This window comes from Aspergillus nidulans, chromosome III (genome assembly GCF_000011425.1).
Source record: "Aspergillus nidulans FGSC A4 chromosome III".
Lineage (NCBI taxonomy): Eukaryota > Fungi > Ascomycota > Eurotiomycetes > Eurotiales > Aspergillaceae > Aspergillus > Aspergillus nidulans.
In genome coordinates this window covers 401245-414396 of record NC_066259.1, presented here as the reverse complement: position 1 = coordinate 414396, position 13152 = coordinate 401245, and the positions used below count along the sequence as shown (strand labels likewise).

Genomic DNA, 13152 nt, shown 5'->3' with positions numbered 1-13152 from the left:
CAGCCGATTGGTTCCTTATTTGCTTACTCATCGCTGCCCTTGGAGCCCAAAAAAGCCAAAGAAATCACGACTTGAGTAGGACTTTGAACTTGCGTGACAAGAAGCCAATTATTACTGCGAAAACTCGACCCCCTCCACCTTCTACCTCGTCACACGAGTTGCTTGGTCACCAGAGTAATCCGTGTCCTACGATCTCCCCTTTAGCGAGCCCCCCGGGAATGCAGTGTCAACTCAATTATTAGACATGCGCAACAGGGTATCACTCCGACGGCGACACCGAGATTTGGATCACCTTGCGCTCGCCTTATTACCTTCCGTCGTGTCATGACAAGGTGCCCGTCTCCAGTCCGCTTGCTGTGTCTGCATTGCAGGTCTTCCTTGCGCCCTCCTTTCGCCGTCGTTCGCTCTCCTTGGCCAGCAACTCCTCGTTCCGGGTGGAAGCTACAATGGAGCAAGCAATACTCCGTCGGCGCCAAGCGCTCGGTCTTTGACTCCGAGTTCCTCAAAGACCTCAATCGCCTTAATCCTCCGGAGCGCCGGGTCCCGGAGTGGCACAGGAAAAGAGTGAAACCTTGGATAACTTTCTTAGAAGAGTTTCTGCGGCGAAACCCCAAGAGTGCTGAAGCACATTCAGCCTCCAACCAGTCTTCGGGAATAACTCGAAAGTCGTTTGCGGAGACCATCGATTTAGCTCGCCATTTGAATGCCGCTCGGACGGAGCTCGATAGGGACCTTTTAGCTCATACTGGCTATAAATTGAACAATTGGTCGATGGTGTATGCCATACTCAACGGGTTACTGGATGCTGCGGAGGCAGTCGCGGCAGCTTCTTCTTCGCGACGTGGGGTAGTTGAGGATAGGGCCATAAGTCTGGGGATCTCGCTCGACAAATTGACCGATGTGGATTTGTTCTCCTCGCCATTTCCGCGGACATCGGATATTGTCGGATTGGAGACCCTAGATTCACTTACATATAGGCCTTTTTCGCGGGATTACTACATGCTGCTCATGGCCGAAGTCTGGAAAAGCTTAGGCATAATAACTATATACGCTGCTGACACATCCCCTGCCAAATCCAAGCTTGCCATGTCAGTGGTCTATCGTATTCTTGCGCGGCTTCACCATTCTGGTCTTGTCTCCGAGCGCGTCTACAAGTACACCACCCCAGACACCTATCAGGCTACGTTCCGGCCTCCAGGAATGTATCTTCTATCTACTCACATTATGGACGTTCTTTCTGATGCTGCCTGGACGGTGCATGAAGCAGAGGTTGCGGCAGAAGCAGCAGCCGCGGGGAAAGACGCTCCCTTCCTGCCTGCCAAGATCAACATTAAGGAACTCGGGCATGAGATTTGGTTGGAGTTTATCCTTTGGTGCTGCGTCGAGCATGGACACATTAACGAAGGAACTTGGCTGCTTGAAAGATTGATCCGTCGAAAAGGTTGGAAGTTCCAGAGTTGGACGCCTCTTCTCCACGAGGAAAAGGCCTTGCGCAACACTATCATAAATCGAGAAGTCTCAACGTGGCCTTCGCCAGAATCTGCAAATGTTGCGTCCGAGCCGCCCAAGCGGACTGATCCCCCCTCACTTTTCCACGGCCTTGGTAAGCAAACGATTAGTGTCGAAATCGTTACAGCTTTATTGGACAACCTGCCCAATCTCATTCATATGGGAATGGGTACAGGAGGTGTCCCTGCTCCTGAAATCCTCCGTCACATCGATAATCTCAAATTTGCCATCACCTCTGCTACGACGTCTGAGTCGGAGTTTCTATCGACAACCAAAACAGTTAATTGGTTTACAACCCGTGTGATTGAGTCCGGCGGCCTGATACCCGAAGTTGATCCACAAACGTTCGATAATCTTCTCAAGCTAACACCTCACGTTGTCCCACCATGGAGCAACGGCATGTGTCCTGTGGAAGAGGATACTTTGGCTGCCCTTGATCAATCGCAACTCTACGACGACACGTGTGCCTTTACTGGCCTAATTGAATACAACCTGAAGTACCACTCTTCTCATAGATTCACTGGGAACGCTCTGAATCTGTTCGCCAGGTTGCAGGCTGTTATGGACACATGCAAGATGCGACGTCTCGATGATTTCTTCTCGTCGCGGTTGAAAGATGACCGTGCAAACCTGCCTTTCACTTATGATGGCTTATTATCCTTTGAATCGTCCATTCCCCAGCTTTCGAACGTCACTCTTGCCCATTTATTTGATCTGATTACTGTGTCACGAGCTTTTGCATTCGGCGAATGGCTTCTATTGTCTGACGACATCGACGGGCCTACAGTGCCCGTAAACGCATATGGAGACCAGGCTCTAGCACCTTCCCTCTTGCGATTTGCGGCCGCCACGAAGAATGATAACATTGGGGAATCCGTTGTGCGATCACTCAGTCAGCCTGTCTCCCTCAACACTCTTCGAGCTATTCTAAATTATCGCATCACCATGCACCAGTGGGATCAAGTTATTTCCACTCTCAAATACATCCGTGATAATCGAATCAAGACTTGGGCGCATAGCAACATCGCCGCCATTGCCGCAGAGATCATCCGTCTTGACCACGCCCTAATAATGTCATCGGAAAAATCAAATTCGCCCAGCACGTCCAATTCCGACATTGAAATAAATCTTGCAGAAGCGAAAAAGGTTCTCTACCGCATCTTATTCGGCGAGTTTGACGAAAACCCTTGGCGCAAACGCCGTAACCCTAACTTCCAAGCACACACTCTCATCAGCTTCACCCGCCTCTTCCGCCACTTACCCTCCCCTTCGCTCCACGAAATCGCCGGTTCTGTATTCGAGTCTGAGTACGTTCCTATGTATCGCCTTCCATATATTCCCTCCCCGCCATTTCACACAATTCTCGCCGCTATCGCAGAAACCCAGGGCACAGCCGCTGCCAAAAAGGTCTATAAGCGTTTTTGCGTTAGTTATAACTCACCGGAGTTCAGTCGTCTTGTAGTAGGTGGCATCACGCGGTTTTACGAGAAGGCCGAACGGGACTTCCGGAGGGGCGATCCGAACTTTGACGCCGAGTATTTTCACCATCTCCAGAAGAAGCTAGTGCTGCCAAATCCAAACACAGTGAGAATTCTTACGCAAGCGGCTATTCGGGAGTATCAGGCTGCTACAGTCGAGATGGAGGCGGAGGTGCGTTCATGGTCAGAGTCACTAATACCAAGCTCAGAAGGCACAGCAGCTGAGCAATACTATGACCGAACCCTGTCTCCTCGTTCCACTGATGCAGGAGCCAGTCTTTCCTCGAATGGAACACCGCCACCTCTTTCCCCGCGAGAACGGAAAGACGAGGCTGAAAAGACCCTCATTTTCTGCATCAAACGCTTCAAGGTCTTCCATATGAGCGACGCCGAAATAGCCCGTGAGGTTGGCGAAGAGTTCTACTCAAATTACCAAAGAGCCAATGCGGATAGACGAGAGTGGGACCGGAGAACAAAAAGCGACCTGAAGAGGAATTTGGAACGGAGAGAGAAGTTGAAGGAGAGATTAGAGGAGGCCGAGGAAACGCTAGAAGATATCAAGAAAGATGCAAGAGCCAAGAGGAAAGAGCGGCGCAAGCTGTGGCAAAAGACACAGAAACTCAAAGAGAAGTTGAAGAAGAGCGAAAAAGCTCAAAACGACGTCAAGCTGAACGTCCTGTTGAACATGACGAGACGCGAGCGGGATCGAGCGTGCGATGGGAATCAAGAACAGAAACGTCAACCACTATTTTTGCCTAGGGCAAGAAGCGAGATGAGAAGGATGCGGAGAGAGAGGGGGATTATGAGACGAGAGAGTTGGAGAGGACAAACGCCCAGGTGAAATAGTCCAGACCTTGATGTCTCGGATTTGTGCCTCCACCTATACCTACATTTGTACTATATGATAAATAGAGAGACCTTACATAAAATAATTGTATATATGTGCAACTAAACGCAGCATCAGATAATTGCAGGACTTCTAACCTACCAGCTAACAGCATGAAGGAGAAGATAAACCACAATATGCAGCCTAGAAGAACACTGGAATTTGAAGTATGGAAAGAGTAACCTTCCATCGCACCAGCTCTAAACTAGAAGTCTAATAGTACCATTTTAAAAGGCCCGATGACCTGAAAAAGAAAAGGGTAACCAGCCCTTTGCACCAGCCTTTTATGTTTGACGACGATGGAAGGGAGGAGCATCCAGTAACCAGGTACTGTGACAGATGGTAGGAACAAAAACTGTTCGTGTTCATTCTAAAATGACCGGCCTACTTTGAGGGCACAGCGTCGTTGTCGTGAGGTTCGTTGTAGTTAAGCTTGGTAGCGTCATTGCAGTGGCTCTGATTTAGCCCTAACTTGTACCAGTTTCTGTTCCATCTACCCTGGTTTGGCACACAAATAGATCACCAGTTTCTTGCAATATTTTTCTTTTTCTTTTTGGGCAAACTAGGTATCAAGGTATACGGCAGTTTAATGCGGTAGTGAGTATTAGATCTTTGATCTCCGTATAGAAACACCATTGATTCTCTCACGAAGGATACGCCGTCCTGTAAATTCCGCGACGTCAACGCGTACAGCACAGTTCACGGCAATTGGTTACCGTAAAATGAAAACATAGAACAGACACAGGCTCAGGCTGGGCTGGGCTGAGCTGATCTGGAGCGAACTAAATGGGGTAGAATGATATTGACCTGCCGGCCAGCGGGTTGTAAACACAAAACAAACCCTTAAAGAGTAAAAAGAAAATGAATAGAAGTCAGATTCCACAATGGAGGAATCAAATGTCAAAGGTGAAGAGTATAAAAAGACAATAGGAGAAGAATATTGAGGAATATGAGGAAAGGATATGCACGTTAATCATGACTGATCGTTACTTCAATGCTCCCAGGACTCTTCTTCGTTCGAGTTCGGGAAGAACGATCGTATAAACTCGCCAGTGATGGGGTCATAGGGAAAGTAGATGTCGTTGGAAAATCCGGCGGACGTGGTGGCGTCATAAGGGAAATGGAGCCGTCCCTCATTTCGCGAAGATTGTGTGAGAGGTGCTGTATGGGACTGTTGCAGAGCCAATGCTGTCATTTGATGCTGAGAGGACGGACTCTGCCCTTGCTTGTGGTTGTTGTTTGGGGGCGAGATGTGGAAGCTTGGGGTCGAAGCAAGAGTCGGAAATTGGGTAACGGCGGTGGTGACAGGCGGACGAGAGTTAACATGTGGATGCTGAGAATGGTTCTGCTGTTTATTATTGGTATCGAATTGATAATCTGCGGTTGGCATATCGCTCATATCGATAGTCGAGCCGCCGGCGTCGGCTAGCTGGCGGAGATTTCTGTCGCAGAGCTCCCAGGCGCGCCTTGATGCGAGACTGAATTCGGACATGGCGAAGAGCCAGCGGATTCCCTTCTTAGCTGCCTCGAGAATGCTCTTCTCCTCTGCGGGTAAATGCACGCTGCCAAAAGAAATTTCGAGAAGCAGAACGGTAGTGGCTTGCATGAGGTAATGTAGGATACACCACCAGGGACAGAGCAGATAGATGCGCGACGCATCAGGCATGTCAGGAATCAAGGCAATTAGTCGCTGTGCAGATTCAAGAACCGACACCGATATAGCGTGGCTGAAGGCTGTACTTTCACCCGGAGATTCGGATGATCGAACATCGCGACGGCACAAGCAGGGGCGCCCTAGTGTGATGCGCACACTATAATAGAGAAAAGCAAGGCAAAGACTGCCACGTAGCAATTCTAGATTCTGCTGGTTGCCTCGAGTCCAGTCGTATGCTTCAGGAAGATTCGAAAGCCAGTACTCAATCCGTGATCGAAGCTCAGTCATGCGATCCTCGATCTCTCCCCAAGGTGTCAGAATGCAATCCAGAGAATAAATGCGGTTAAAGATCTCCTGGCTGATGACGGCGAGATCAACGTAGTAAAGAAAGAAGAGAGCCGTACTGGGGGGTAAGCTTTGCAGCCTCGCAACGTCGGCACTTTTGCCTGCATCGTTCGGCTCTCGATTACGTCGTACGTTCTGTGGCATCTGTCGGACATAGCAGCTCGCGAGAGCTAACTCGACGCGCTCTTGACGAAGCTCCAAACTACTTAGCAGCTCTGCCGCGGCTGGATCATTGAACCGGTCCTCGTCCACAGGAAGCGGCATCGGAGTGGTGCATACACCGTCCGAGATACCTGTCACGCGTCCGGTCATTGTCCCTAACATGTGTTCAAGCGTGTAAAGACACCACCAGACTCTATACCGAGCCTCCTTAGACGTGTCAGGCGTGACTTCGCTAGTATTTCTCAAGTTCAAACCAAGAGATATGCCGGATCGAAGAGCCAATGACGCAATTCTCCATGCTCTGATGCTTTGTCAAATGACTGAAACTATTTGTGGAGCACGAGAGTGTAAAACCTACCGGTTAATCTGATTAGTTGCAAGTAAGTAAAAAGCCGTTAGTGCTTCCACTTGCACTTGCTGAAGATCAGGATGACTGAAAAGGGTGTCACTGTTCATACTGAGAGCCCGGGCCCGGGCCAGGTAGACAAAATGATCACGGCCAACACCGCGCCAAGATGCCTGCATAAGGTGAGCATGACTGGAAGATATGGCGAATATTAGGTTCAGAATGGCCAGCCATTTATCACCTGGTCGCGCTGAGTTATCAAAGAAATTCCTGTACTGTGCTGAGAAGAGCGACCGGCTGATGATTGGGAAAACAGGATGAACTGTATCCAGGTAGTCCTCAAACAGCTTATCTGCAATATTCCGTGGAGGCATCCAATAAAGGTGGACTGGCCCTGGGGGCGTGATATCCACGTCGTCTAAATGATAATTTACAGAATGGATGGACAGCTCACGATCCGGCCTTGGCTCAGCCAACCCTGATAAATTGCGAGCGCGATTATCTGCTTCTCTTCCCAAGCGTTGCAGCCAAGTGACCTCCGAATTCTTTCCCATGTATCCCGTAGCTTGGGCGTTCGGGCTGCGGTTGAGGTCCTCATCCACACGGTCAATGGCGTCTAATGACCCAATAGAGGAGGGTAGGCTTTCCACCTCTGGGTCAATCCCTTCATCGATGCCGGAGGCAGGGTCAGAGTTGGCGGACGGTTGATCATTATGCTGTTCAGCTCCAGATTCTGAGTACTGCTCGCGACGTCAGCGGCAGACTAAGCCTCTCAGGTAGAAGTTAACACGCACTTTGTCGAGGGTGTATCTGATTCGCTCCGCCGCTCGGCCGTCCACGATTTGGCTGATCTCCCGGAGCAACTTTTCATAGTCATCCGACTTGGCCGAGAGCTTAGATATTTGTCTGTATCGAACCAGAAATCAGCTATCCACGCACAATATGTAGGGTAGACTAGGCCTACCCTTTCGTCCGTTCACGCCACGAAACCGGGTATCGACATTCGACCCTGAGCTCCAGACACTGTCTGCAAATCGGTGTGTCACCACTGCATTTGGTTTTTCGCACCCTGCATGTTTCACACGCCAGAGGAACTCGGCGACTATAGCGAGGGGCAGCCGATTTTTGGCGGGGTATAGCGACCTTGCTAGACATGTGCTTCTTCCCGGTTGTCACCGCACTGTGCGGCGCGCCCCGTGGGTTATATAAAGACACGCCGGGGAGGCTTGGAGGTTTCGACACTGGGATAATGTTGGGATGGCTGTTGGACTGCGGCTGGAGAGGTGGCTGGCCGCTCCGTCGACCGGCATCCGGCTGCGGGAGGCCGGACGGCCTCTCCATGCTGTCGGCGCCAGCTAGCTATGTGTCGGGATCGGAGTTTAAGACCAAGGTCTGGAAGTAAGCGTTTTGAATCTTGAAGCGCGGGCGACTATAGCTACTATGACTAACCGGCTCTCTAGTATATTCGCATCGCGCGCCAGTGCCGGAGGGGGTATAGCGGGGACCTTGGACTGCTGGACTCAGAAAGACGGAGCCATGAACAAGAGATGTTCAGAACTCCTAGCCTGAACCTATAGTTGCTTGGCAATTTGCCAGATAACTTGAGCTGACGGGGCGATGAAGGTTAAAGCAGGGGTAAAGCAATTGAATATTGTGCAAAGTAGTGAACCGAAAAATGCACGCGCCATTGCCACAGCCGAAGGGGAAGCATAGTTATATTCCCCCATTACGTCAGCTTCCATGTATCTCAACCGCCGATCTTCGTACTGCGCGCCAAAAGGCAATTCATGGTTCGGTTGAGAGTCAAAGCGAATATTTTGCGATTATTCATGTTAATGCATGCTCTTACTGGTCAGAGAAAATATGCTAGTTGTTAAGAAGTTTTCTGTTATATCTGATCCTTCTCCAGCCATTTTCTTTCAGATAACAAGCAGCATGCTTTTCACCACGCCGTATCAAAACTGCAGACCGTAACCAACCAAGTAGATGTATCATAATCAGGACACGGCATATTGGGAATCAAGTGAGAGAGTCGAGACAGGCGTGCGCAAAATATATGTACAAGCGAAAGATAGGCACCTGCCACAAGAATAGAACAAACGCAGCAGCGTGGACGAGACGAGATTAAACAAATATAGCATTAAATCAGAGAGATCGCACATTGGGAGAGCAATAGATTCGTTCAAAGAGTCCAAATAAGGTCGTGAGCGGAGATAATCAGAGTAGATCGCTCTGAAGAGAGTGGTAGGGAGCAGCGGTTAGATCTCGTCGAACATCTCGTCGAGTTCGTCAACGTTCACGCTCTCCGGACTTTGCAACTCGCGCCATGAGTCGAGAGCCATCTCAGATGGAGGGTTTAGAGGCATCATAGCATTCACAGCTATCTTATCGTCTGCATCGGCGAGATCAGACATTCTCATGTCTAGGTCCGGGAGTTCATCGTCCAGCATGTCTATTGACCTTTTCAGAGTCGACATGCGCGCCAGGCTCGGGTCTTCCGGAAGAGCGATACGCGGAGCAGTCCCGAGAGAGCCAGGACCGCTTTCGATATCTGATCCGTCATCTGAAGGCGCACTCGTGCCAGACGAGATGGACAACGCGACAGAGGTGAGGGACGGAGAGGGGGAAGTGCCGAAAAGAGCAGCGGCAGCGGCAGCGTTTTCACACAGGTCCTGCTGCTGCAGGTGTTGTTGGAGACGAGACTGCTCCTGGTGCTCCTCTGAGAGGTAGTTGGTCTGGGTGTGCGCCATCTGGTCGTCGCCAAAGGAGGAGAGAGGGCTATCATCAACCGGTGTCCCGGAGATGCTCATGCTCATGTCATCCAACCCCTGAAGAGCCTCGGTGAGGGCCGAGTATCCACCTTTCGCTTGCGCAAGTTGGCTTGCTTTTTGCTCGGAGGCCCGCTCGCGAACAGCGCTAGCCGTCTGCGTAAACTCCTTCTCATCGCCTTCAAGCGGCGGAGAAGTGGCACGGTGCGAGTGAAACAAGCGCGCGTGGCGATGATCAGAAAAACTTGAGCTATGCGCCGCGCTGCTCGATCCGTCCAGGTCTATGTCCCCGTCCTCGAAATCAGGTGAAGACAGATCGACCTCAGGACTCGGGGAGCGTTGCCGAGCCATGACGTCCTCATCATCGTCCACACTGGAGGCACTGGGCGTCAGGACTTTGCCATCAATACCGGGTATGATAACATCGTCCGAGCTCTCAGGAATGGGCTGGCGAGCTTGTGTAGTGAGATAGTAATACACCTTTCGCGGGTGTATAGGAATGAGCTCCTTAGCCAAGGGGCATGGCGCCAGTGCCGTCCAAGGACGCTTCATATAAGCGCTCAGGCGAGAAGACAATAAGGCAGCAGGGTTCGCGGAACTAAGCAAGAGACGCAACGGTTAGCTCTATTGCTGCGCCGAAGGGGATGAGGGTGAAACTTACTTTGCCACATTATCGTTAGATGTAATGAGGACCGCAGCCAGCTCTTTGACCAAATGTGGGCGATTAGCCGTCTTTTCCAACTGCTCAATCACGCCCACCACGATATCGTCGTTTATCCCATCGAGGTCGATCTTGGATGCGACACCACCGTCAGTAGGGGACTGGGGAGGTGTTTGTTCCAGTGTCGCGCGTCGACCAGATGGACGAACAGTGGCCGAGGGTCTGCTTGGATTTGAGCCACGGTCTGTAGGCTCTGGCGACGTCGACGCCGAGTCGTGCGATCTCTTAACCTTTTTGGAAGGAGGAGTATTCTCGTCGGTCGCGTGAGGCGGTTTTGATGTAGAAGGGGAGCGGCGAGATGTGTTTGGAAGATGAATTCCCAATAGAGGAAGAGACAAGGACTTGCGACGAGTGTTGTAGGGCATGATGTGGTTGCGAAAAGAGGCGCGTGGTAGAGGCGGAGGCGGCAGAATAATAATAGGAGTAGGGATATAGTAGATCAACCAGCAGAAGTACAAGCCAAACTAAACAAAACACAACAAGCAATAGTCTATATGGTAGTAAGGAGAGTGTAAGCAAATAATAGATAATAAATAGTAATAAAAGAGATAAGGATACTAGTAACACACGGAGGATGGGAGGAAGAGCAGACGGGGATGAGGATGGGATGGGAAAGAATAATGGACGGATGAGTGGGTGGGTGGGTGGAATGGGATGGATGGAGGAAGGGGCGAGTCTGGAAAGGGAGGGAGGCAGGCAGGCAGGCAGACGCTGGCGATTCCGATGAGGAAGAGTGACGACGGAGATGAGCTCAGGAACTAATCAGCGCGCGTCAGCAGAGTCAAGCACCATGAATAGGTGAATAATAATGCAACAACAGAAATACTGTTTAGTCTGCTGTTTAGGTTTCTGTGCTCGCCTTCTTTCCTATTCCCTAATTTTTTCCTAAATTTCCTAAATTTCCAGTCGCTCTGGAAGCGGCGGATGTTTTAGAGTGGCGATTATTGGTCGTCCAGTAGACCAGCGGGTCACGTGCTTTGTGGGCACAGGAATTCCCAGATGCGCCGGTGGAAATAGCACAGAGACAACACCCAGGAATTCGGGTAATGGAGACGGGACTACGGAGGATGAGCGACGAGATGTTTACGGAGAATGTTGATCAGAAGGTAAGCCTCGTAGATCCAATACTCAGGCCCTTCGCACACCGCTGGTCTCTCACATAGAGCGCTGCCTTTGACGCCCGCCACTACTCTAGTATACCTCTTTACTAAGGTAACTCAGGAGGCCGCCATGACAGAATCGAACGGCAAAAGTACGGTGGAACCCGCCATGTGCCATCTATGACGACCGACCCAATTACACCGCGCCTCAGTGGCTGCGATTGGTGCGAAAGGATCCATGATCAACTGAGGTTCTGCATGGTGTCGACGATGGAGAAACAAAAAGAAACGAATCGGAAAGCTACTGCTGCAGCTACGCTTGGTTGCTGCGCAGAAATTTTCTGTGAGGGAAACAAACAACGCGACCTCTAAGAATATGATCCTGGATACAATACCAGCTCGAGACGAGAGCCCCGGGAGTTTCGGACTCTTCACAGGAACACTACCTGCTTTAGGCAGCTCTCACCGACTTACAAGACTCCTCTGATCTCCATGTGCCAGTAGTGCCAGTAGTGCCACTGATCTCGGTTTGGTGATGGAGGGGTGGTCCGTCCCAATGCAATCAACAAGGCTGCGGGCGCCAGCCTCGACGTCGCCTTGGTATGACCTCTTTCGCGACCAGGAGGCGTATGACTGGTCAACAACAATGAAGCTCTGAACAAAGAACCGCCTCTCAGCATAGGGAGCTGCTGGGCAAGTGCATCATCGCGAAATGGTTCCACGGTCGGGTCTGTCCTCCACCGCTCGAAAAAGTGATGAATAAAAATTTCCAAGCTACCAAGATGCGCTAGCGCCGAGCAGGGCCAGAGCATGGAACCAAAATTCAGGCAAGCTCAACCGGTAGCTGCTCCCCACTCAAGCCCACTTGGTCTTGAAGCCAGAAGATATCGTTCCTAGCGTCACCGTTTGCCCTGTGCGACCGCCAACCACATCAGTCCGGCGGGGTATTTGCCGTTGCCGACCTCCAGCTTGGAATTCCATTAAATCCAATCGGAAGTTCTAAGACGGCCCAGCCTTTGCCTTCAAGCTCGGCACATCCAATCGAATGAGGCGAAAGGTCACAGTTGTGCGGTGTATACCAAAAATGTACAAAGAGAAATGTACAAAGAGAAACGTACACACGACACTCACTGCCCGGCCGGTCGCCTCGGCACCCAGGGTTTGTTATGTGGATTCGACGACGCGTTTGCAGTAGTGCATCTGCAGGTGTATTTCTCATGCGCTGGATGTGTCACCTAAAGCAAGGGGTCGATAATAATGATCTATCGCCCTGATAACCATCAGGTCCTGAGACACATACTTTTAGGACAATCAAACATCAGAATCCAAGGAACAATCCCTGCCGTTGCCCAGTGACAACATGGCTACCCCTCACTGTTTGGAGTTTGCTCTGGAGTACATTGGCAATACTGGCAATGCAGCAAAAATACTGGTTCATGTTGGTCCCTGCGTTGGCAACTCAGCCAGAGACGAATCCTCAATAAATTTCACAGATCCTGGCTTGGAACCCGCCGTTCAGAATATGTGCTGAGTAAGCAGCTCACGGTCTCACTCACTAGCTGCGGCTGTCGACCAAGTAAACATATTAACATACCACGGATGTAGCATGTTTCATAGCCAACATTCAGGGTAGGAGGACTTGATCAGTGAACTACAAGGTACGTACCTAGGCAAGCACCTTGGCTCATTCTTGTAAGCTCTACGGCATAGGCATTATTCGAGTATCCCTATAGTATGCGTATACTATAGGAGAGCTTGAGCCCAATTCTGGACCTCATCCTCCATATGAACTTCACCATTACCGCCATACTCAAACACATCTTCATCAGGTCTACTATAGAATGCTCTATACTGGTCTCAAAGTATGTATCGATCTGCCTTGTACCATTTGTACTTTCACCCGCATTACCCCGCATAAGGACGGGAGGCCTCCATTATCGACGCGATTTTGACCTCATACCTACCAGCGCATACGCGGACTAAGATGATGATATGCGCTGCGCTCCAACTTCAATTTCCTAGCAGAGGAACTGCTCCGGTGCTCTACTCCGTAGACTCAAATTGAAGCACATCGTCTTTCTCGAATTTGACTGCTTTGAGCTAGAGTACCCGGGTATATGGTTAGTGCAGAGAGACAACTACATAATATACAACCGCCCAAGTAGGGACGGAAAGGCAACCTT

At 50.5% G+C, this 13152-nt stretch overlaps 3 protein-coding genes across 3 annotated transcripts, besides 1 other annotated feature; 1 reads left to right on the top strand and 2 right to left on the bottom strand.

Annotated features, from left to right (window-relative positions):
• Nucleotides 1-13152: part of a sequence feature (contig 1.84 954..621812(-1)) that runs on past both edges of the window.
• On the top strand, nt 325-3828 carry ANIA_04971 (uncharacterized protein; the record flags this gene model as incomplete). The annotated part of the gene is made up of 1 exon (XM_657483.1): nt 325-3828. One exon carries the CDS (start codon nt 325-327, stop codon nt 3826-3828), a length of 3504 nt encoding a protein of 1167 aa, XP_662575.1.
• Nucleotides 4478-7721, bottom strand: ANIA_04972 (uncharacterized protein; the record flags this gene model as incomplete). Its single annotated transcript, XM_050611562.1, has 4 exons — nt 4478-6335; nt 6393-7120; nt 7175-7286; nt 7345-7721. The coding sequence occupies 4 exons, from the start codon at nt 7719-7721 to the stop codon at nt 4865-4867; spliced, it is 2688 nt and encodes an 895-aa protein (XP_050467579.1). The 3' UTR covers nt 4478-4864.
• On the bottom strand, nt 8247-10425 carry ANIA_04973 (uncharacterized protein). Its single transcript, XM_657485.2, has 2 exons — nt 9810-10425; nt 8247-9746 (listed from the first exon to the last, which is right to left on the bottom strand). The coding sequence occupies exons 1-2, from the start codon at nt 10232-10234 to the stop codon at nt 8639-8641; spliced, it is 1533 nt and encodes a 510-aa protein (XP_662577.1). The 5' UTR covers nt 10235-10425; the 3' UTR covers nt 8247-8638.

Excerpts from the sequence above, each read along its gene's own strand:
- ANIA_04973 (XM_657485.2), bottom strand. The coding sequence starts at position 10,234 with ATGCCCTACAACACTCGTCGCAAGTCCTTGTCTCTTCCTCTATTGGGA. Across the intron at positions 9,747-9,809 it reads TCTAACGATAATGTGGCAAA|TTCCGCGAACCCTGCTGCCT; the intron begins GTAAGTTTCACC and ends TCTCTTGCTTAG.